Below are 22575 nucleotides of genomic sequence, written 5' to 3' on the forward strand. Positions count from 1 at the left end.
TACCATTTTGCCCACTAAAGAGGGAGTGTTCTGACCCCCGGTACAGTGGATCATGGAATATACCACAGCCAGTACAAAACAAAATTAATACAAACTATATACGCAAACAGGGAAATAGGTTCAAAACGGAATCCTGAAAATGTTGACCTCTCCCCGCCTTCCAAGGAGGAAGCCATTCACTTGGTTTTACTAAGTTCCACAAGAGAAGGAATTGGCACTCTGGGGAAGGAACACTGGAGGGAAGAGAACAGGACTCTGAGTGCAGTGTCTGCTGGGGCGTCCCCTGCACAGGCCATGCCACACCTCTGTGAGTCCTGGCTCTCCGAATGACACTGGAAGGTCCATAAGGCCAAAGACAAAGAGCTCTGGGGGCATACTCCCTTCTCTCTGCCCTGGACCTAAAAGATATTAAAAAATAAAACCAAAAGTAAGGGTAGGGGCCAACTGTCCCCCACTGAGCCCCAGGATCAAGCAGACATCCAACTGAGGCACAGCAACACAACAAGGGCCCGGCTCCTCTAGTGAAGGCCTGCCCAGGAGAGATGGCGAGGAAGACGGACAGCCGCAGGCCAGCCAGGCATCCTCCAGATTACTCCCGAGTAAGCCTGCCTCAGTCATCAGCGGCCAGGAGCAGGTCGGGGGAGTCTGTCCTCCTGGAGACCCTGCATGCCCCCAGGAAGGCTTCTCAACACCCATCAGGTGCGTCCACACACAGAAGGCCTGAGGAACCCTGGCTGGGACCCACAGCTGCTTCACACCCCCACACCCGCCACCAACTTGCCCCTTAACTCGATGGTATCAGAGCATCTTAAAAGCACAACTTCTTGGCCTCTTCCCTCTGCTGAGTCAGAACAAAGCAGGACGCAGAGTGACAACCACACACAGAGCCGAGTCCGGGCGGGCTCCAGCATGGCTCCAGCTCCCTCAGGCCCTCCCCGCCCTCTTCCCTTGGCACTGCTGTTTATTTTGTAGTGGATGAAAGGTGCCACTCAGATGGCGGATGTGTCTTCACTCACAGCTCCCAGTTCCCAGAACTCTTCTGCCCCTGCAGACGTGCTCCACACACCTGAACACCTGATCTTAAAAGCTCAGTGTTTACAGGGGAAGGACTAAGGGCATGGGTAGAATACAAACCACTCAGAGACCGCAAACAGCTGAGAGAAAATCCGTTTAATCCAACTTAATTTAAAAATGCTTAAGTCACACCCACCACAGGAGGTGACCCCAGGCGTTTGGGGGAGGCCAGGTAAGTGGTGTGCACGCTGGCGAGGGTCTCAGTGGAGGCCTGGAGGACCATCAGCTCTTCCCGCCACAGTGTTTCCACCAAAGCCAGCTGGCTTACCAAAGACACCTTTTCATCCTTCATGTGAGAAACCTGAAAGTGAGTTTTAAATTATTTTTTACTGTAGTAAAATAGAACATAAAATTTGCCACTTTAGCCATTTTTAGGCGTATAGTTCAGTGGCACTGCGTGATTCCCATTGTTGTACAACCAACACTACTATCCCCTCCGACTCTCTGCCACCCCAGACATATCCTGTGACCACACATTAGCATCCTTAGTCCTCGTTCCCAAAAGCCCTGGTAACCTGCACTCTACTCTGTCACTCTGGATTTGCCTGTTCTGAATACCTTATGGAAGTAGAATCTACATATATCCTTTTGTGTATGACTCTTTTCAGTTAGCATAATGTCTTCAAGGTTCCTTAAAATTGCTTTTTATAATCCCATTCACATTTTCATATAAATGAGCTGATTTCTCATTTACCTAAAATACTAAGTTAAAACATAAAATAAAACCTATTAGTAAGAAATCATGTGATCAATTTTTACCTATTTAAATGTACAGGCATAGACACTGAATCCGTCTGAGTGCCCATTACAGACAAATGGATAAAGAAAACATGGAGTATGTACAAAATGGAATACTACTCAATCTTAAAAAAAAGATGCGTATCCTGGGGGCTGGAGTTGTAGCTCGGCAGTAGAGCATCTGCCTTGGACACATGGTACTGTGTTTGATTCCCAGCTCCCCATGTAAATAAGCAAGAAAATAAAGGACTATCAATAACTAAAAAAAAAAAAAAATTTAAAGGTGGATATCCTGTCATTTGTGACAACGCAGACAAACATTACACTAAATGAAAGACATTATGTTAAATGAAATAAACCAGGAATAGAAAGACAAAAATTATAAGTTCTTGTTTATATGTGGATAGAAAAAAGTTGAACACAGAAAAAGAGCAGAATGGTGTCAGAAGATGCTAGAAGTGAGGGACGGGGGAGACACTGGTCAAGGGATACAACACCCGAGCTAAACAAGAGTAGGCTCCAGAGACCTTCAAAATCACCTAGCAAAGATCAGAGATCTACTGTACAGCATGCTGACTGCGGTTACTAACAGTATGCATCCTTGAAAATTGCTAAGAAATTAAATTTTAAAGAGTCTCACAACCAAAAAAAAGAAGTATGAGGTGATGTATATGTTAAACAGCTTGATTAAGGCATTCTAATATGTATATGTATATATATATATATATATATATATATATATATATATATATATATATATAAAAGAATATCTTAAAACATCATGTAGTACAACATAAATATATGAATGTTTAATCTGTCAATTAAAAAGGAAAATTTTAAAGGCACAGGTACAAAATCAACAGGAAAATCCAGCATTTACAACATTTTTTTAAATACTTATTTTTTAGTTGCAGTTGGACACAATATCTTTATTTTATTTATTTATATGCGGTGCTGAGGATCAAACCCAGGACCTTGCATGTGCAAAAGGTTAGCGCTCTACTGCTGAGCCATAACCCCAGCCCTAGAATTTACAACATTTAAGACACTAAAAAGTGCTCTTAAAAAGATCTACTATTGGACTGGGATTGTAGTTCAGTGGTAGAGCCTAGCACACATGAGGCACTGGGTTTGATCCTCAACACCACATTAAAAAAAAAGAAATAAAGATATGTGTCCACCCCCAATTAAAAAATAATTTTTTTTAAAAAAAAGATCTACTGTCTTTAATAACATGTATAAGACAAATAACTTCACAGTCACAATGCTTAAGAAAAGGATGTCATATTATAGAAACATACCCTCTGAAGCATAGCAGAACTCTCCTCTAGGAGATGATGGCATATTTTCTGGGCTACATCCAAACTTGTCTTCTCATTTGCATCTGAAACTACTTCTCCAAGAAGAACTTTTTTCCAGCACGTACTAGAACCAAAATGTTCAATAAAGTAATTTCAGCAGGCTCTTGAGAAATAAAGAGCTTTCACACTGCAAACAACAAACTCCCCTCCAATTCTTCCAGAGCATAATAAAACTCCTTCTATAAGCAGCTTCCCTAAAACCTTCACACCATGGGTAGTTCCGGTGTGGAAGCAACAAGGTGCACAAAAAAGGAGCAGCCAAGAATAAAAGGCAGGGGTACTGGGTGCTCCTTGCTGGCTACGAGCAGATGTTACCATCATCACAACCCTGTGTCTGGGACACAGTAAGTGGAGTCGTGCCCACCAGCCAAGGGAATAAAGCAGGCGACAGAGGAGGAAGGCAGAGACGGGACAGGGAGCCAGGTCCACAGCAGAAAGGCCAGAGGACTTGGGAGCTAAGGCACTGGAGTCGTCCTACTCTTCAAGTGACAGTCTTTCTTGCTGGGTGACAACTTGGAACGCACTTCACAAAGCAAAATGCTCAACAGGTACAGCCACAGCTTTCTTTACGTGAAAGCCACTCTGCTTAGACACTCTGCAGGTCTGCAGGAGTGGAGCTCGGTGGGGAGGTGGGGCTGACTTTCTGAAGGCAGAAGAGTGTAGGTGAGCTAGGGAAGCACACTGAGCCGGAAGGGGGCAGAGCCAAGGCCACACGTGAGGAAGGAGCACCATCAGCGAGAGAGGGGATGGAGGGGCTGACTGGGAAGCAGAGATTCTGGAGAATCGGTTGACAAGAGAAGGTAAAAGCGCACAACGTGCAAGTGGACGTAGACATAGCCAGCTAGAAACTCAGAACAGCAACAAGACCCCACAGGGAAGAGTCGTGACGTCTGCAGAGTCAGAGACAAAGCTGCACCTCAGGAACAGAGAGTGCTTGTGACAGAAAGCAGAAAATTACCATGTGCCTGGACAGTGTCCCATGCATGACCACTATCTAATGTAATCTTCACAATTACCTAACCCAAGGGAAGTGAGAACTGGGAAAGCTGCAGACCTTGGCCGGACAGAACAAGAGGGTGGGAGGCGACCAGCTCGCAAACCCCCAGTAGGCAGAAGCCCACCACCTGCTTTTCCTGCACCTGACACAGAAGTGACTCTGAGGGAAGAAAAGAGGCCTAAGGATGACCTCTGGAAAATGTCCAGTTGCTTTAACTTTAGGCTGAAGTGCCTGAAAAGCTCTCATATCTGGCTTGTTCTGAGAAAGATTTAAAAACACTTGAATGGGTCTGCACAAAACAAAATAAATGTAAAACAAACGAATGGGAAGAACAAGTCAAAGGAAAAAACAAAGAGGAAAAATAGAGTACAGTCAGGAATGAATCAGGATGTTTGTACATTTGGGAGGACCACAAATATTCCCAAGCTTTCTTTTATAATGAAAAGAAACAAACATATCAGTAACAGAACACACCATCTGCTGAGAGTGAAAACACCTACAGCTGACCCTTGAACAACCCAGGAGCTGGCAGTGCTGACACACAATTAAAAATCCACATATATATGGGATTGAACCCAGGGGCATTTAACCACTGAACTGTATCCCCAGCCCTTTTTATTTTTGAGACAGGGTCTCTTTAAGTTGCTTAGAGCCTCACTAAGTTGTTGAGGCTGGCTTCAAACTTTTGATCCTCCTGACCCAATCTCCCAAGTTGCTGGGATTACAGGTGCCACTGTCCCAGCCACAGATAACTGCTGACTCCCCCAAAATTCAACTATTACTAGCCTGCTGGTGACTGGAAGCCTTAACAATAATATAGTCGATTAATACATATGTTGTGTGCTGTGTGTATCATACATGGCGAAAAACACACATAGGCTGCGAGAAATGGCTTTTACTGTGATATATAACTTACTGCAGAAACAAATGCTCAGGCAGAGATGATCAGCAGAGTTTTAAGCAGACATTCTAAACACCAAACATCAACAGGAGGGGTACAAAAGTTTTACAGTAACACAACATTCACTCACTGAATTTTTATGCAGTTAACGATTTAAAACTGCATCTTTCTGATGTGTTTGTGCATAAATTTTGATAAAATTTAACTTTCTGTATATTTATGGTGGCAAATGATAAAATAGACTATTATCTATACATATTTGATGTTTTCATGACATAGCTAAGATTTTTCAAATTACTGCAAATTTCCAAAAAAATCCATGTATAAGGACCCGCACAGTGCAAATCTGTGCTGCCCATGGTTGAGATCATCTATTTCCCAAGTTCCTAAAGGAAGAGAAGAAGGCAGCATCATGCACAGCAGGCAGCACTGAGTGAGCACCAACTACATCCAGCACCGTGCTAAGAGCAATTTCTAAGCATTATTCATTTACTCCTCAGGCCTCACCGTCTTCAAGAAGTCCTCCCTACATGCTGGACAGCAGCAAGATGAAGGCTGCTTCCCTGAGGAGGCCCCAGGCTGCAGCAGCCCTGTGCTGGGCAGAGCACGCCCAAAGGTGCTGACAGGCGGCTGCTGTGAGTGGCACTGACAGCTTCACAGGAATGCGAGGGAGCCTGCCGGGGCTCCTCCTCCTGTCTCCCCATTGAAAACTCTAGGGCTCTTAACACAGCTTCTGGGTCTGCCCTGGCAACTGACAGGCAGGGTTGTGTGAGGAGCTCTGCTGCTCCCAGGAAAAGCAGAACTACTCTGAGTCTTGATGCTGAATGGTGACACTGCTCACAAAAGCCATCGGGTCACCAGCAGAGAAACCCAAGAGTTGAGAATAAAAACTTCCAGAGCCATGTACGTGATTATGACTCTAAAACCAGAATGCCAGAAATGGTTGAAACAGTAAAACACGCCCTGGATGAGTCAGTTACATACAGAATGGCCTTTCTTTTTTCTCTGTTTGGCTATTTAAATAAAAGCCAAACCCCCCCCCCAAATTGTGTCTAGGTTGTGGCTACAAATTCAGACCAATACACGTGGAACTTACAATTTTTCAGCTTCCAGACATAACAACTTAAGAGCTGTGAGTAACCTCCAAGACGGCCCATCCCATCCAAATGTCAAATTTCTAAAAGTAGAAAAACAAAGACATTTCTGTCATTTCAGTATTTCATGACACCATGACAAATGTTTGTTAAGCCAAACTTTTTTAAAATGAGGTCACAGAACATTGTTACCTCTATGATGTTGGTCAAAACAATACTTAAGAATAAATACTTAATAATACTTAAGAATAAAGTCTAAGAAACAGAAAATTCTCTTTTTAAATTTTTTTAAAGAATAAAAAGCTGCCGGGTGTGGTGGCGCTCATCTGTATTCCTAGCAGCTCAGGAGGTTGAGTCAGGAGGATCGAAAGTTTGTGGCTAGTCTGAGCAATTTAGCCAAGCCGTAAGCAACTTAGTGAGACCTTGTTTCAAAATAAAAAATAAAAGGTCTAGCGATGTGGCTCAGTGGTTAAGCACCCCTGGGTTTAATCCCTGGTACAAAAAAAGAGAAAGAGAATAAAAATCTATCTTCCAATCAATTTTAGTAAGAAGCAAAACTTGGTTAAGAGATACACAGCAAAGGGGCACAAGACAAAGTTCATAGTGATGAATGATGGAAGAATCTGGATGCTACCACAGCCAGACAGCTCTCACTCAATTGCTATGTGAGAGCTCTCTTAATTTTAAATCTTAATTTTATCCTCAAAGAAAATTTGGAAGGGAAAACCCAAAGGCCTATCTACCCGTGTAGTGTGGAACCACCAACCACCCCTTCCCCAGAGCCTGTACCATGATGCTGGTGACTGGTTTTCCTGAAGGCCATCCCACCTTGCCACATGGCAAAGGCAGGGGATTCTCTTTTAATACAGTATTGAATAGTTCAAGTTTGTTTTTTATTTTTTTTATTCTTTTCTTTTTAGTTGTAGTTGGATGAAATACCTTTATTTTATTATTTTTTCGTGGTGCTGAGGATCGAACCCAGAGCCGCTCACATGCTAGACGAACGCTCTACCACTGAGCCACAATCCCAGCCCCTCAAATAAGTTTCTTTAAAGTGTCTTAGTCCTGTGTCCTCTCCTCCACAACAGTGAGCACCACTTTTCTGCACACAGTAAGTGCTCAACTAACACCTACCAGTGAGCTGATGGAGTTAGGAGGTGTCTCATGGAAAATCCAGCCCTCAATTTTTTCATGAAAACTTCCTAAAAGAGTAATTTCAAAAGGGAAAGGGAAACACTTACTCTATAAAGCCATGATCTTTTAGAATGGAAATCTTTTTGTTCATCTGTTTATCAGTTGATGGAAGATATTTAACAAGTGTATCTGCATTAAAAAAAATTCATACAGAGATTTAGGGTATAATTCACACAAAAGTTATCTTCCCTCTCCATCTGCACTTACTTTCCTTCCCATTAGGATCAAGTATAAACAGTTTTTCCTAACTCACACGAAGGAAATCTACTCTTCAAGTCCAATTCACTGAGATCATTATTTAGTCCCTGAAAAACTAAGAATTCCAAGGCCTCAGGACAGAACACCCACAAGCTGAGTTCATGTTCCCATTAAGTCAATCAATGAACAAAACCAGGTCATTAAGGCATGATAATAACTTGGAAAACCACAACCAACAAAACACAGGCTTGTAAAAACATGAGAGAAGTCTTGTAACAAGAGTTTTTAAAAGGCAGAATTCAAATAGCATAATAATGACTAGTTGCGATTACAAAAAAAATGCAAATATGTAAAAATTGACAGTTATTTGGAGAATAGGACAGGGTAAGAAGGGTTTTTTCTTTCTATGGTGGTAGGGCCTAGCACATATTAGGCAAGTGCTCTACTACTGGACTGTACCCAAAGCCCCTTCTTTATTTTTTAACAAAAGGGTGATTTTTCTTCAAATTAATTTATTTGACAACTATCATTTCATAACCATCAATATTAAAGTTATCAGAATTCTGAAGCATGAGCCAATCTCAAAGCAAGTTTTCCAAGAGACTCTGTAAGGCCCAATTTTAGTCGTTTTATTTATATTTTGAGGACTATTATTAGTCTGTGTAAAGGATGAATATATAACCTTGACCATTTCTATGTCCCTTTCAACTTACACATGACCACTTCAAATTATACACTGGGGAAATCTCTAGACATTTCTTCATGACCTCCAAACCACCTCTACTACTTCAGAAGAAAAACAAAAATCAGCCTTCTATGTACTATTTCTAATACTAAATTTAGAATTTTCACATCATAAATTTAATGACTAAATTATTATTTTAAAATATTATCATCAATGACATGGCTAGTTAGCAGACCACAAAAGAACACAAGCAAAATCAATTTTTTTTAAACCATGGCATTAATCTCCAAACATAGGATTACATATTACACTTACCTCTTTGATTAGCACTGTGTCTTAAAGATGTCTTAACATTTTCATTCCCTGCTTTCTAATCCTATCTTCAGTAACAAGGCTTCAGTACAAATATTTCCATTTCCTTAGATCTAATAATACTATACTTATCTCCTTAGCAATCTTCCTTTCCTTTTGCATTGTCCAATATGGTGGCCACTAGTCAGAAATGGCTTTCAACCACTTGAGATGTGATTTGCCTTACTAAGGAATGAATTTTAAATATTAATTTAATTGTAAGCAATTTAAATTGAAACAGCTCCATGCACCCAATGGTCACTGTATGGACAGTGTAGGTCTAGGTTTCTTCCAGTATAGGCCTCTGATCTAGTGCAATAAAACTCTGCTCAGTTCTTCTTATCCACTTTATCAACCAAAGCTTTGCTGTTTTGAGTTCAATATTGAAACTGCATAGTTAGAAACAATAAGGCTAGCTCTATCTAGGATGAAGTAAATGATGTATAGGTATGTTTCAAGGTTTTACTATTTTTAATAAAATTCAAAATAACAACATATCCAAGTGGGACAAAAAATTGTCTTAATAAGAAAAGCAAAATTGATTCCAACCTCTTGAGACATAAACACAAGCATGAGGATTGCAGGGGGAAACAAAGCCATACTCCAGCAGCAGCCACTGGTTGTCATGTGGACCATAGCAGATGAATACCTCCTCGTGCTTTCTACAACCAGAAGCTGTTCTAATTTCATAACAACGAGTCTTCTCATTAAATGCTGCTTTTACCTAGAATGGAAATTTGTTAGAGATTATTTTAAATATAAAACTAAAAAGCTGAGCTGTGGCCTCTGTCATAAGTTATTTTTTGGTAATTCTTTAAGACTGTACTAACCATTCTTAGAAGCTCAGGAACCCAGGCCACACATCCACAGGCCGCAGTTCGTGATCTTCCTACAGTAGTCTATAAAAATCACTGCATCCTACGGCACTGCACACCCTGGCATTATTCGTATGTATCAACAGAATCACCCCTCTGACCCCTGACCTCTGTGGGTCACACTGTGGAAAAGGCATCTTTCTGTAGCAGGAATAATTGGACAGGTCAGGCATTGTCCTGGGCCTAAGCAAGCACAGCAGGCCTCCCCAATCTCCTCTCACTGACACCTCTGATGTTCTCGTGGCACATGTCACATAAAGGGAAGAGCACAAGCAGAGCCAGCCATTCGCCTGCACAGCGCATCCCTCGTGCACCCCTCACCCACAGACAAGCCCACTGATGGGAACTCCTCTCCACCCTGAAAGTCAGCCCTTTACCTCAGCATACCCATTTACCCTGCAGACACACCCATCTTCCATACCTGCCACCAAAAGAAAGGGCAGGGAAAGAGGGTATCTGTAACTCTGTGGCTATCTCCCAAAGCAGGATTCTTCATGATTTCCTGACTCCTCTCCCCACAAATATTCATCCAATTAATAAAAGTTTACCAAACATCTATTATATGCCAAACTCTGCTCTAAGCCCTGGGGTTCCAAAGAGAACAAAAAGTCCCCATCCACAAAGATTTTGCTGCTTAATTCAGGAAGGAGGAATCCCTCAGTGATCAGAGCAAAGGTTAATGCTCTGACAGCCATGCCACCAAGTGCAAAAGGGATGGGACAGGAAAGAAGCTAGACCTTGGCCCCAGTCTAGAAGGAGCATGAAGGAAGGAGGACTCAAGCTGCTGGTAAAGGTAGCCTAGAGGATGGAGCCCGGGGCTCCTGAGGCCTGGACAGCAAAACGGAGAAATGGGGCAAAGAAAAAGCATTCCAGAAGGACAATGGAGTCAAAAAGAAAAACCCAGAATGCACGAAAGACAGATGGGTCCCATTGATTTACCCGAAGTCAGCTACACTTTCCCCATTGGTCTCACTCACTATTCAAAGTCACAGATTCTACACATTGAAATCTTTCTATCAAAACAGAACATGTGTCACCACATCAGCTTCTCACCTGGACATGAGGGCTGTGATTCAACAAATCCAGGTATGGAGCAAGCACACAGGTATCCGGCTCTGCGGAAAGGCATTCCTGCTTCCTAGGCCTCAGGTACACAGCTCTGGTGTTGACAGTGCACCAGGCCCACAGGAGGGCGCTGTAGCTGAAGATGCTGTCAATGGGCTCTGCAAACAGAGGCTGCAGGGAAGAGAAAAAGTCTCTGGAAGAGGTGAAAAGCTTCTGCACATGGGCTCGCTGCTCTCCAGTCTTTGCTTTTAACACATTGGGTAGAAGATTCACCACTTCTGGCTCCAAACAAACAGGGCAGGTGTAGGTCTTGGGTAAAATCTGCAAGTAAGGCTTCCAGAGAGACCGGTCCCCAGCATGCCTTTCTGACACTAAAAAGGTGCACAGAGCCAGCAGAGGAGATGGACGAGGCTTCCACCTTGAAACATTAAGGTCAGATTGAAGGAGTTACTCTGACTTGAAATATGGAATAAGCTAAGTACTTTGGTTTGCTGCAGGAAGAATTTTGCTCAAACGGTCAACACACCCTACATTGACTTAACATACCAAGAGAACTGTCTCCTTCCTTAAGGCTCTTCTCCAAAGCACATCCCGATCAGGGACCTCAAAAAGCCACATTTATGTGTCAGAAAAGCTGACTCTACAGATTCCAGGACTGTTTACAAGATTTTTTACATGTTTTTGAAAACAAAAATCAATAAAACACCTCTTTGCTTTCAACTTTGTTCTCCTGTTTGAAAGCTTTTGCCATAAGCCATTGGTTTCACCTGGATAAGGGTATAAAATACAGTGGGGAAAAAAATTGGTGGGAAAAAAACCTAGACGTATACCATCCAATATACGGACCACTAAGTATATGTAGCTGTTTATTTAGAATTAAATTAATATTTAAAAGTCAGTTCCTTAGTATGGTAAGTCACATTTCAAGTACTCAAAAGCCATTTCTGCCAGTGGCTACCATTTTAGACAATGCAAAATAAAACACCTCTGTCATTGCCCAACATTCTACAGGACGGTACTAACCCGGACAGGAACCTGAGTGAAATCATAATACACTCACTAAACTTACGTGCTCTGTTAGAAATTACATAATTTTGGTTAAATAATTACTGATAAAGTATCTCATGTGGCATGAATGTGTTTAGAAAAAGTTATCATTAATCTTTTAATATCCAAATATCCAGATTCTTATACTGAGATGCATTCCACCAAAAACTAAAGAATGAATGAGAAAAGGTTAACCCTAAGGGCAACCTTGCCCCCAATCAGCCAATACAAAGATGCAAGGGCGGGTGCCCAGAGCTGTCCTTGGGATTAAGCAACAGCACAACCTTTCAACCCCATAATGTAGAAACTCCTTCCGCTGAGGTGCACCCAAACCATTGCCCACCAGAAATAAGCCAAAAATACTCTCAGCTTTCTTAACTCCCACTTCACCTCCTCTCTCTACCTAAAGAGAATTAATTCTTTCAAAATATTAAAGCTCTTCATAGTTGAGGAAGAATTCAAGCACATAAAAATAAGGGTTAAACTAAAAAAAGGGTTAACTAACCCCCATGGATACCTACTATGACCAAGGGAACAACTGCTACCTATTAAGGCACTTGGCTGTGATTTACATATATGGTCCCACTTAACCTCCACTTTCTAGTTAGGTGATGGGTCAGGACTCACACCTGTGTCCCCTGCAGTCTATTAAAGACTTCAAAATGCAGTTTATGTGCATGAAGAATAAACTTCTAGGACAGAATATACCTTTCAATTTGCATTCAATTGAGTTCAGGTATTTATCTACTAGACAAGCATCTGGATTCTACTGAATTGTGCCTTGGATAACACATTTGCCATGACAAAGGCATTCAGGAGAAACACTGGCACCAGATTAACATGATGTGGCCACTTACTTAGTAATGTACACCCCTAAGTAGCTTCGAATCACTGTTTCCGTGGTGAGCAGGCAACTCTCAGGCAACGAAATAATCATCTGTCCCTCCTTGCCAAAAAAAAGTAAAGTTTAGGACGCCAGCATTTTGGGATGGACTTACATATTGTGAAGTCACTGATCCCGCAATCATCTACCCAAAAGTCCCTACTACTTGCCACATGAGCCCAACAGTAGGCTCACTCCCAATTCCCTGAGTCAGCAGATGAGTTCTCTCCAACTCTAGGTTCAACAAACACACAGAATTAAAGGTTCAGAATGGGAATGACTCCCACCTGTCAAACCAGCACAGGAAGGAAACATGGAAACACTTGAAACCATATAGTTCTTCTAATTTCTTATCTGAGGAACCAGTGATACCTGGGGGCACAGGCACAAACCACTCAAAAAAGTTTCATCCAACAAAGCCTGGCACAGCAGCATGCTGCTTAGTTTCAACTATTCAGGAGGCAGAGACAGAAGGATCAACTGAGCCCAGGAGTCTGGCACCAGCCTGTGCAACATAATGAGACCCCTTTCTCTTAAAAAAAAAAAAAAACTATCCAGTGAAATCCAAGTGAGCAGGCAATGGCCTAATCTCTGAGATCTGTGCCAGAGAGGGCAGCCCAGCACACAGATTCTCATTCTACCACTTGCAAAAGTGTACATTTTCGTTTCTCTTACTAAGATACAACCACGGAGAGGAAAAAACTATGACAAAAAGTAACAAACAGGCACTGGACACTGGAGACACTGGTAGTGTACAACATTATGGAACCAGTAATGATCACCAAATAGAGCACTAAGAAGCAGATAGAAGAACCTGCCTTCATTTTAACCAGCATCAGTAATTTAACCAGTCAACAAATTATCTCAAAGCTCTTTGAGGTTCAATTTATGGTTTCTGAATCTATAAAGCAGGTGATCAGTGTAGACATCCCATGATCTTCTACTTTAAAAAAATAAATAAATAAAACATCCTATAACTTGATTGGTAAATATCTCTTTAACAAATAAATTCTCCAGGCTATACAGTTAAGATCTGTGCATTTCATTACATGTAAAATGTCTCTACTTTCAAAAAGTTTAATTAAGAAGTCACAGTTGAAAGTACAAGTGAAGCAACTACCAATTATCGTTTAATAATTTCAACAAAAACTACTTATAGATACTGCTATATATATGAGAGGTCTATTTCTTCTACTCAAATTCTGCTTCAAATAAGTCAAGGCATAATTGACTTATTATGCCTTTCTGAAAATATACAAAATATTGCACAACAATGTGAATATACTTAACACTACTGAACTGTACATGAAAAAATGGTCCAAATGGCAAACTAAGTTTTATGTATCTTACCATCATTAAAATTGAAAACTAATAAAAATATAAAAGCAGCACAATAGAATACAACATCAAAAGGTATCATTTTCTTAGCTGAGTTTAAAACAAATTAAATAAAGGAATTAAAAATAAATTTAGGGTCGGAAGGTGTAGCTCAGGGGTTGAGGGAGGCTTTGCATATAAAAATACACAACACCAAAAAAAAAAAAAAGTTTAGATAAACTTAAGGTAAAGGAAGCAATTAATTTCTAACTTTAAAGAAAAGTATGCATCACATAATGCTCTAAAATACCACAGAGAAAAACTAAAAGGGACCTAAAGATCATCTCCTTATTTACCAGGTAAGGAAACAGAAGCAGGAAGGACTGGAATTTCATTGCCAATCCCAGAGTTGGCAGCAACCCCTGGATCAGGCCTTGTCCCCAACTTGCTCAGGCTCTCCTCCCGTACCACGAACAGCACCCCTCACGCATCTACAATATGACCTGATTTTTAAACCTTGATGTGGTGAAGCGTTAGGAAGAGGCCTACACCAAAATGACTTCTCTCTTTCTTCTCCTAACAAAGTCCCATTTAAAGAGCAAGGGGCCAAAGAAAAGGCAGCAGGTTTTTCCCTCCCAAGTAGCCGCCAGGACAACAGAACACTGGCCAATGGGGGCGGAACTGGGAACATCCTTCCAGGGAGGGTCCCTGCACTGCCTTTCCCCCTTGCTCCCTCCTTTTGCTCCAGGAGCCTAGACAGGCTTAGGGAGGGACAGAGAGCTAGAAGGAATCTGAGCCTCTGAAGGCCACAGGTCTGGCCCCTCTAGGCTTTATTAAATGACAGCAAAATACACTTCTGCACTGTTTTTAAGCACTGAGACACTCGGTTTTGTCTTTTATATGAAGCAAACTTAACCCTACTTGACGGAACCGTAAGAGAAATAGTTATAAGTAAAGTACTTTTGATTCACTTGATTTGAACCACAAAAAAAAAGCACCAAAATCTGTGTTAGGTTTCAAGGACAAAAGAGAAGTTCTCACCCGCAGGGGTGTTCTGCTCATTAGCCCTCTTCCTGTACCTAGGAAAGCAAACATGGAAAAGAGGTGAATATCTTCAACTGTATCTTCAAGGTCCTAGAGAGCCCATTTTGAAAGAAAAATGTGAATGAGCTCCAAAATTACAAAAAGCTGAAGATGGGTGTCCTTAGCCCTCCACTCCCAAGGGAGAGGAGGTCAGGAAGCTGTTCTAGAAAACATCATGAACTCCTTATGATATTAAAATCAATCTGATAATGTGGCTTTCACAGATCATTCTTTGACTCCCCAAAACAGAAAATTAAACATTCTGTTAGAGCTAGCAGAAACCCTGATACAAAACAACTAGGTCAAAGTTGTCAGAACCAAAATGGAGTTAACTTGTGCCGTGAAGGAAGGGTCCTCACACTTGATTGCCTGACAATAAAAACTGTCACAAAAGATTCTGCCACAACCACAATCTAAAACAAAAATACTTCTGTGAGGATAATTGCCAGCAATTGTCTGTTCAACCTTGGAATGATGCCACCCTTGTTATTGATCCTTACAGCCAACAAACATTGTTCATTTATCTTACCCAAACCTTCTCATTCACCTTTAAAAACCCTTATCTTCCTCTGCCTCCCTGGACATGCCAGTAGTTCATTATGGCCTGCCATTCCTGAGTACACTGTTTTGGAGCCCCTCTCTGTTGTTATTAACTCAAATCAAGCAATTTAGTCCAAACTCACCACATGTAGCTGATTCTTGGGGAACAACATATCATTTCACTTGGCCAGAGGCACACATGGAAATCATCTATCTTGGGAGACACAGAGAAACTCATTTTGCTCAAAGTCAAATTAAAACTGAATGATAATGTTAATGGCCAGAGGAAGCATTCAGTAACATATACTTTCACATTTTCTATAAGGTAAAATGTCTGTATCCTGCCCTGTGATATAGAATTTCAGGGCCCTTCTATCACACAACTCCTTCTCTGTACTGTGGCAGACCCCAAGTCCCTTTGAAGGGCATCCTGGTGTATTCTACCATTATTTCTAGCCCACCCATGGGCACAGCAGGGTATCCTTGTATGCAGGTGTGCACTAATAGCAAGCTATCCAACTTCTGTGACAGAATGTTTCAGAAGAAAATTACAACCTAACCTCTACAATGAGCTCTTCAATTCCCATATCAGAGGTTAAAATGCCTCAGCTCAGGTGACTGTGCAGCCTGTAGCACTGATAAGCTCCTTCTCCAAGACACTGAACTACACACCTGACACCAAGCTGAGGGACAATATGAACTGAGGGCCCTCCCTCGCCTACAGAAAACTATGCCAACTCACTGGGGCCAGGGACAATCCCATTAGCCTGCATGCTTGAAAAATCCCAGGAAACCACCACAGGCAAGGTGACCAGCACACAGGTCACCCAGTATCTTTCCTATGATGCCTAGCTAGGCATTCCCTGCAGGTTGGGGTCCAGGGCACCTGCACTTCCACTGAACAGACAACTAAATTTAGTGCATAGGAGACCCAGAGTCACGGTACTGGTCCTGTCAATACCAGAGAATCTGGCTCAGTTGAATTCGTAGCTCCCCTCCCACAGGTGTGTAACATATCGTAATGTGTCTTTTATGTCCCTGTCCAAGACTTCATCTTATTTTTATATTCTCATTCTCCTTTTCCTTTTGATTTCATCATTCTGTCATTTCCCTTCACCTACCATGTACATTTATATTTACAACAAGGTGAAGCACAAACAGTGTAGACAAGTCAAGAAGCCCACCACCCAGCAACAGATGTACTGTCAGAGAGCGCTCCACCCACTCCCATCTGAGAGAGGTCAGCAGAGCTGAAGCACAACTCTTACCTGGAAAACGAGCAGGAGTTAAGTTCCTATCTTCAAACTTCCTGTTTTTCAGCCACTTCTTTAGCTCTATAAATTCAGACTTGTAGCTCTCATTCACTGGTTGGGAGAGGAAAAAACATGCTCATTAAAATTAATGTATACTAAGAACACCTATAATCAAGAATATCAGACGGACTGATCATAAAAGGTTTAACATCAACTAAAACAGAAAGACCATTCATTATATGATCATTTCCATAGATGCATAAAAGCATTTCATCAAGTCCAACATCCATCCTGATAAAAATTCTAAGCAAACTAACACAAGGAAACTTCCTCAGCCCAGGAAATAATATCTAACAAGGACACAATGGTGACAAACTCAGTGCTTTCAAGACCAAGAGAAGTATATCTCACCTCTCCCTTTTCATCAACACCAGTAAACATAAGAAAAACAAACCGAAGGAATGAAACAGGAAAGAAGTAGTAAACCTTTCCTTATTCTCAGAAGACATGAGCACCCATAGAGAAAATCTAAGGGGAGTCTACAAAAAAGCAACCAACCAGCCAGGCATGGTAGCATACACCCAAAATCCCAGCTACTATCGAGGCTGAGATGGGAGGATTGCAAGTTTGAGGCCATCCTAGGCAATACAAAGAGATACAATCTCAAAACTATGAAATATAATAAAATACAAATACCAAAATATTATGTTGCAGCATATCAAATCAATTCATAAAAATTCAATGGTATCTCTACATATGAGCAATAAACAAAAATTAATATTAAAAATATCATATGAAATAGCATCAAAAAATATATAATTCAAGAACCTAAAAAACAGATAAATCTAAAAAAATGTAGACCTGCACAATAAGAACTTCAAAATATTACAATTAAAAATATATAAATAAATAGATTCTTATAAATTGAATATTATTGGCCTCCCAAAATGAGTATGTTAAAGTCCTAGTCCAACAGTATTTGAAGATGAGCCTTAGGGAGTTCAGGTTATGAGGTCAGGGAGTCGTGAGGGTGGGGCCTTTACCAAGGGATCCCTGCTCTTACAAGAAGCAAAGAAAGAGGACTGAGGGTGTAGCTCAGTGGCAGAGTGCGTTTACCATGTGTGAGGCTATGGGTTCCATCCCCCAACACTAAAAAGGAGGGAGAGAGATGGTCTGCCATGTGCAGACAGTGTTGATGCAATGGTCACCAGCCAGGAAGACAGCACTCACCAGGAACCAAATCAGCAACACCTTCACCTGAGGTTTCCCAGCCTCTACTACTAAGATATAAATTTATATAGCTGAAGCCCATTCTATGGTATGTTGTTATGGTAACCCAAGCTGATGAAGACCAAGAATGAAATAGATTCTAATCAAGTTAAGACACATATGGTACACCCTAGAACAATAACTAAGGAAATAATCCAGAGCAACAAAATGAAAAAACAATAAAGAAATGAAAACAGTTCACCAGAAAATGCTGATTTCATACAAAAGAAAACAGTATAGAAGAAGTACTGGAACAAAAGCAAAGATAGGAGACACACAGAAAACAAAATGCAAAGTGGCAAATGTAAATCCACATCTATCAATAACACCAAATGTCAGTGGATTAGGAAATTTGGGGAAAAGCAGAGTTTGGTAGGCTAGATTAAAAACAAAATTCAAGTATATCCTGTCAACAGAGACATTCAGATAATGCAAGTAAAGGATAGAAAGCCCCAGAGGATGCACAGCACCTAGGAAGCAGAAGTGACTACTCCAACAAAAGACCAGAAAGACTTTCAAGCAAAAGTCAGTAGAGAGAGACATTTATAACAAGGAAGGGGTTCATCCATCAGGAAGACATAACAATTACACACAGATAGAAACCAAACAGCAGAGCCCCAAATATTGAAGCAAAAACTGGAAGAATTAGAGGGAACAGTTGACAATTCTACAATAATCACTAGAGACTTGAAGATCCTGCTTTCAATAATGGGTAGTTAAGCACAGGATCAACAAGGAAGCAGAGAGAGCACAAGGACCCAGCAGAATGGAAGGAGAGCTGCTAAACACGTTACCCACAGCAGCAGAAAGTGCATTTCTCTTAAATGCACAAGAAGCATTCAGGATAGATCACATTACAGACCAACAAAAGTTGGCAAGCACATGGAAAACTGGGACTCTCACAAACTGCTATGGGAGCATAAAACATACAATCACTTGAGAAACTCACCCATGCTGCAGTTTCTTACAAGTTAGAAAGAAACTCCTACTACCACTCCCGCCTACGTAGTTATTCAAGGAAACAAAGGCGTAAGTCCATGCAAATACTTGCACACAAGTGTTCGCTGCAGCTTCACTTGCAATGGCCCAAAACACAAATGACTACAGTGCCCAGTTTGAGGGAAGCAAAACTTGAGCTCTACAGTAAGGGTCTGGGGGTCTGCAATTACTCTGGCAAAAGACAACTACCAAGAAAATAAAGACAGAATTTTATTCACCTGTACACACAGATATTCACAGAAAAATGCAACTCAAGGAGGTGGTTAAATTGTGGGGCTTCTGTACCATCTCATTAGGGTACTTTGGTGTGGGAGAAGGCACTTATGGGGAAATGAATGGCCTTAGAAAGACACAGGCCCTCAGAAAAGATGAGAAATATGATAGTCTTGTAATGATCCTTATTAAGGTGACTTCTCATTCCAGTGCCAGGTTCTCATCTCTAGTGATAGGAATCAATCTTCTCAACTTCCAAAACTTCTGGGCAGAATCATGACCAGTGAACACCACTCAGAGGCTTTGATTTTAAACAACAAGTGAATGAACTCAAGGAAAAAAGGAAAACTTACACATATACAATATATTATACATCCTTCCATCATCAACAGGATGAACAAACAATAAAGGCATTCAACAATGAAAGAGAACAAATGCAAATAACAATGTGAAATTATTTCAAAATTAAATAAAATAAACCACATTTTTAAGAACAGGACACACTGTGTGATTCTAGTGACACACAACACTATAAAATGCAAACTAATCCATTGTGACAGCAAGTATTTAAGAAGTTACTCAAGAAGTGGGGTACAGAGGGTTCAGCCAGGGATGGTAGGAAGTGATTATTTAAAAAAAAAATGAAGGGCCTGGGTTGTAGCTCAGTGGTAGAGCGTTTGCCTCGCATACGTGAGGCACTGGGTTTCATCCTCAGCACCACATAAATAAAGGTATTATGTCCATCTACAGCTAAGAATATTTTTTTAAAAATGGAAATTTTATAGCATAATGACTTCATTTATGATACACATACCAAATTATATACTTTAATTATACAATATTCATTATGAGAATTATACCTCAGTAAAATCTTTTTTAAAAATGCACAGGCATGGTTGGGGCTGTAGCTCGGTGGTAAGGCGTCTGCCTCGCATGTGTGAGGAACAGGTTTAATCCTCAGCACCACATAAAAATAAATAAAGATTATGTCCAACTACAACTAAAAAAAAAATGCAAAGGCATAAGCCTTCCAACGTATGTAATCAACAACAAGGAAATAGATCTTGTGGTAAGAGCAATAAATTAACAAGCATAATCATTTTTTATGTGTTTATTTTGAAATGTGGTAGTACTGTGTTGCCTAAACTGGCACTAGAGCTCCTGGGCTCAAGTAGTTACCCACTCAGCCTCCCAACAGCTGGAACTATAGGTACCCACCAGTATGTCAGGTTAAATGAGAAATTTTTTAAAATATTTTTTAAGTTATAGTTGGACACAATACCTTTATTTTATTTATTTTTATGTGGTGCTGAGGATCGAACCCAGAGCCTCGCACTTGCTAGGAGAGTGCTCTACCGCTGAGCCACAACCCCAGCCCTTAAATGAGAATTTAATGAGCAACTTTACATACATAAACACACACAGATAAAGACACAGCTTTATGGTAGCCTCTATGAAAAAACATACACTATATTGCTGACCCTCAAAAACTAGTACGGTTTGGAAACAAGAGTTTCATGAGAAAGCTTGGAAAAATATTAGGTCCTCAAAGAAGAGTACACCTAATAAGGATGATTGCAAAGACTAATGTCAATGACTAGTAGAAAGAGCATTTTCAAAAATATAGGACCTCAGCTCAGTTCTGAGCACAGGAGAGAAAGCAAACAAGCTGGGAGAAGGAAAGGAGACGTTCTAGGCTAAGAGATCGGCAGAGCTGGAAGTGTGGGGCCCCAGAAGAGGTGAGCAGAGATGACGTATTTCCAGGATATCGAGCAGCCAAATTGGAGCTCCACTGGTGAGAGACACGAGTGCCAGGCAGGAGGTGAGATCTCACACAAAAGGCACGAGGATCCCACGACACACCTAACCAAACAGGCAACACAGACACAATCCCTCAGGAAAGCTGCACCAACAGTGACAAGTAGACAGCAAAAGAGGATGGAGGCAAAGGAGCGGTGGAAATCATCCCAGGGGGCAAAGGTAGAATGGGAACAAAGCTAAGAAAGATTTAGTTGGCCACAGGCTATGGAGGGCCTCAAAATGGTGCTGACATGCTTGGGGTCAACTAGGAAGAGGGTAACTAATTTTATACAGAAACGATTTACATTTAAACAGCACTTTTAAGTTGTCCAAGCACTTTCACATAGATTGGGAGTGATGAATTTACACCCCCACTTTTATACACTACACATAACTAAGGTCATGGCAAGCCACAGATCCTGGGTCATCCCAGAGAAAACTACTGAAGCAATAACTGAAATATATTCATAGCGGCATCCAGGGTTGGAAAGAATACAAGAGCACCATTAAAAAAAAATGCTCTTTAAGAAACAGTACTTTCGGGCTGGGGATGTGGTTCAAGCGGTGGCACACTCGCCTGGCATGCATGCGCCCGGGTTCGATCCTCAGCACCACATACAAAAAACAAAGATGTTGTGCCCGCCAAAAACTAAAAAATAAATATAAAAAAAAAATTCTCTCTCTCTCTCTCTTAAAAAAAAAAGAAAGAAAGAAACAGTACTTTGGAACAATATCTATCTACATGGCTTTGAGAAAAGCTATGTACATCACTGGATGCTAGACAAAAAGAAGTTCTGTTTTACTAATAAAAAAACAAAACCATACCTCCTCTTGATTCAGAACTTCTGAGGTGTTTTCGCCTCCTGATCCGGCTTGTTCTCCCTCTTCCCTTCTGCATACTAAACTGGAGTTTCTGTGTAGGTGCCCAACCTAAAATACAAAGCAGGTCTTTGTCTTACTTTCCAGCTGGATGACAATCACCACCCTTGCACTGCTGAATATGCAAACATACACTTGGGTAAGCTGTTTCTCTAATGTGCTTTTTGTTCAGGAAATGCTTGTGCCATGAGCTAAATCAAGATTTTTTCCATAAAGGAGACCCTATCATATGGGTCCCTCTGAAACGATTTCAGCCTGAGGCCTTAATGAATGTTGATTAATGACAGAAAACTTCATAATTTCTTTTTTTTTTGGTATTGAGGACTAAAGCCCTTTTTTGTACTTCATTAAGGCAGAGTCTCAATAAGTTACTTAGCATCTTAACTGTTGCTGAGGCTGGCTCTGAACTAGAGATCCTCCTGCCCCAGCCTCTGGAGCCACTGGGAATACAGGTGTGTGCCACCATGCCTGGCTCATAAACAGGTGCTTTGGTGACCTGTAAGATCTCTATTGTTTTCTTACAACCTCTTATACTTTATCATTACCTCATTAAAAATTTCCATTGGAAAATCACCTTGAAAGGGCAACATAGTTAGAATCAGCTCTGTGCAAAAGACTTTCGGGCAATGATACAAATACCTTATTTCTGGACTGCCCAATACAGTAGTCCCTGACACATGTGAATCTTGAGTACTTCGATTGTGGCTACTGAAACTGAAAACAGAATTTTTTTTTTCCTGGTACAGGGATCGAACCCAG

The 22575-nt window shown here is 41.1% G+C and overlaps 1 protein-coding gene across 1 annotated transcript; it reads right to left on the bottom strand.

The window, feature by feature from the left end:
* Nucleotides 1–1195: 1195 nt before the first annotated feature.
* LOC143640231 (SET domain-containing protein 4-like) lies at nt 1196–21853 on the bottom strand. Its single transcript, XM_077108113.1, has 10 exons — nt 21763–21853; nt 16672–16767; nt 14822–14859; nt 12438–12526; nt 10522–10951; nt 9143–9317; nt 7407–7488; nt 6168–6248; nt 3114–3237; nt 1196–1375 (listed from the first exon to the last, which is right to left on the bottom strand). Exons 1-10 carry the CDS (start codon nt 21833–21835, stop codon nt 1196–1198), a joined length of 1368 nt encoding a protein of 455 aa, XP_076964228.1. The 5' UTR covers nt 21836–21853.
* Between the last annotated feature and the right edge of the window lie 722 nt (nt 21854–22575).

Source organism: Callospermophilus lateralis, unplaced genomic scaffold (assembly GCF_048772815.1).
Source record: "Callospermophilus lateralis isolate mCalLat2 unplaced genomic scaffold, mCalLat2.hap1 Scaffold_139, whole genome shotgun sequence".
Classification (NCBI taxonomy): Eukaryota; Metazoa; Chordata; class Mammalia; order Rodentia; family Sciuridae; genus Callospermophilus; species Callospermophilus lateralis.

Excerpts from the sequence above, each read along its gene's own strand:
- LOC143640231 (XM_077108113.1), bottom strand. The coding sequence starts at position 21,835 with ATGCAGAAGGGAAGAGGGAGAACAAGCCGGATCAGGAGGCGAAAACAC. Across the intron at positions 16,768-21,762 it reads AAGTTCTGAATCAAGAGGAG|TGAATGAGAGCTACAAGTCT; the intron begins GTATGGTTTTGT and ends TCTCCCAACCAG. Across the intron at positions 12,527-14,821 it reads TGAGCAGAACACCCCTGCGG|GAGGGACAGATGATTATTTC; the intron begins GTGAGAACTTCT and ends TTTTTTGGCAAG.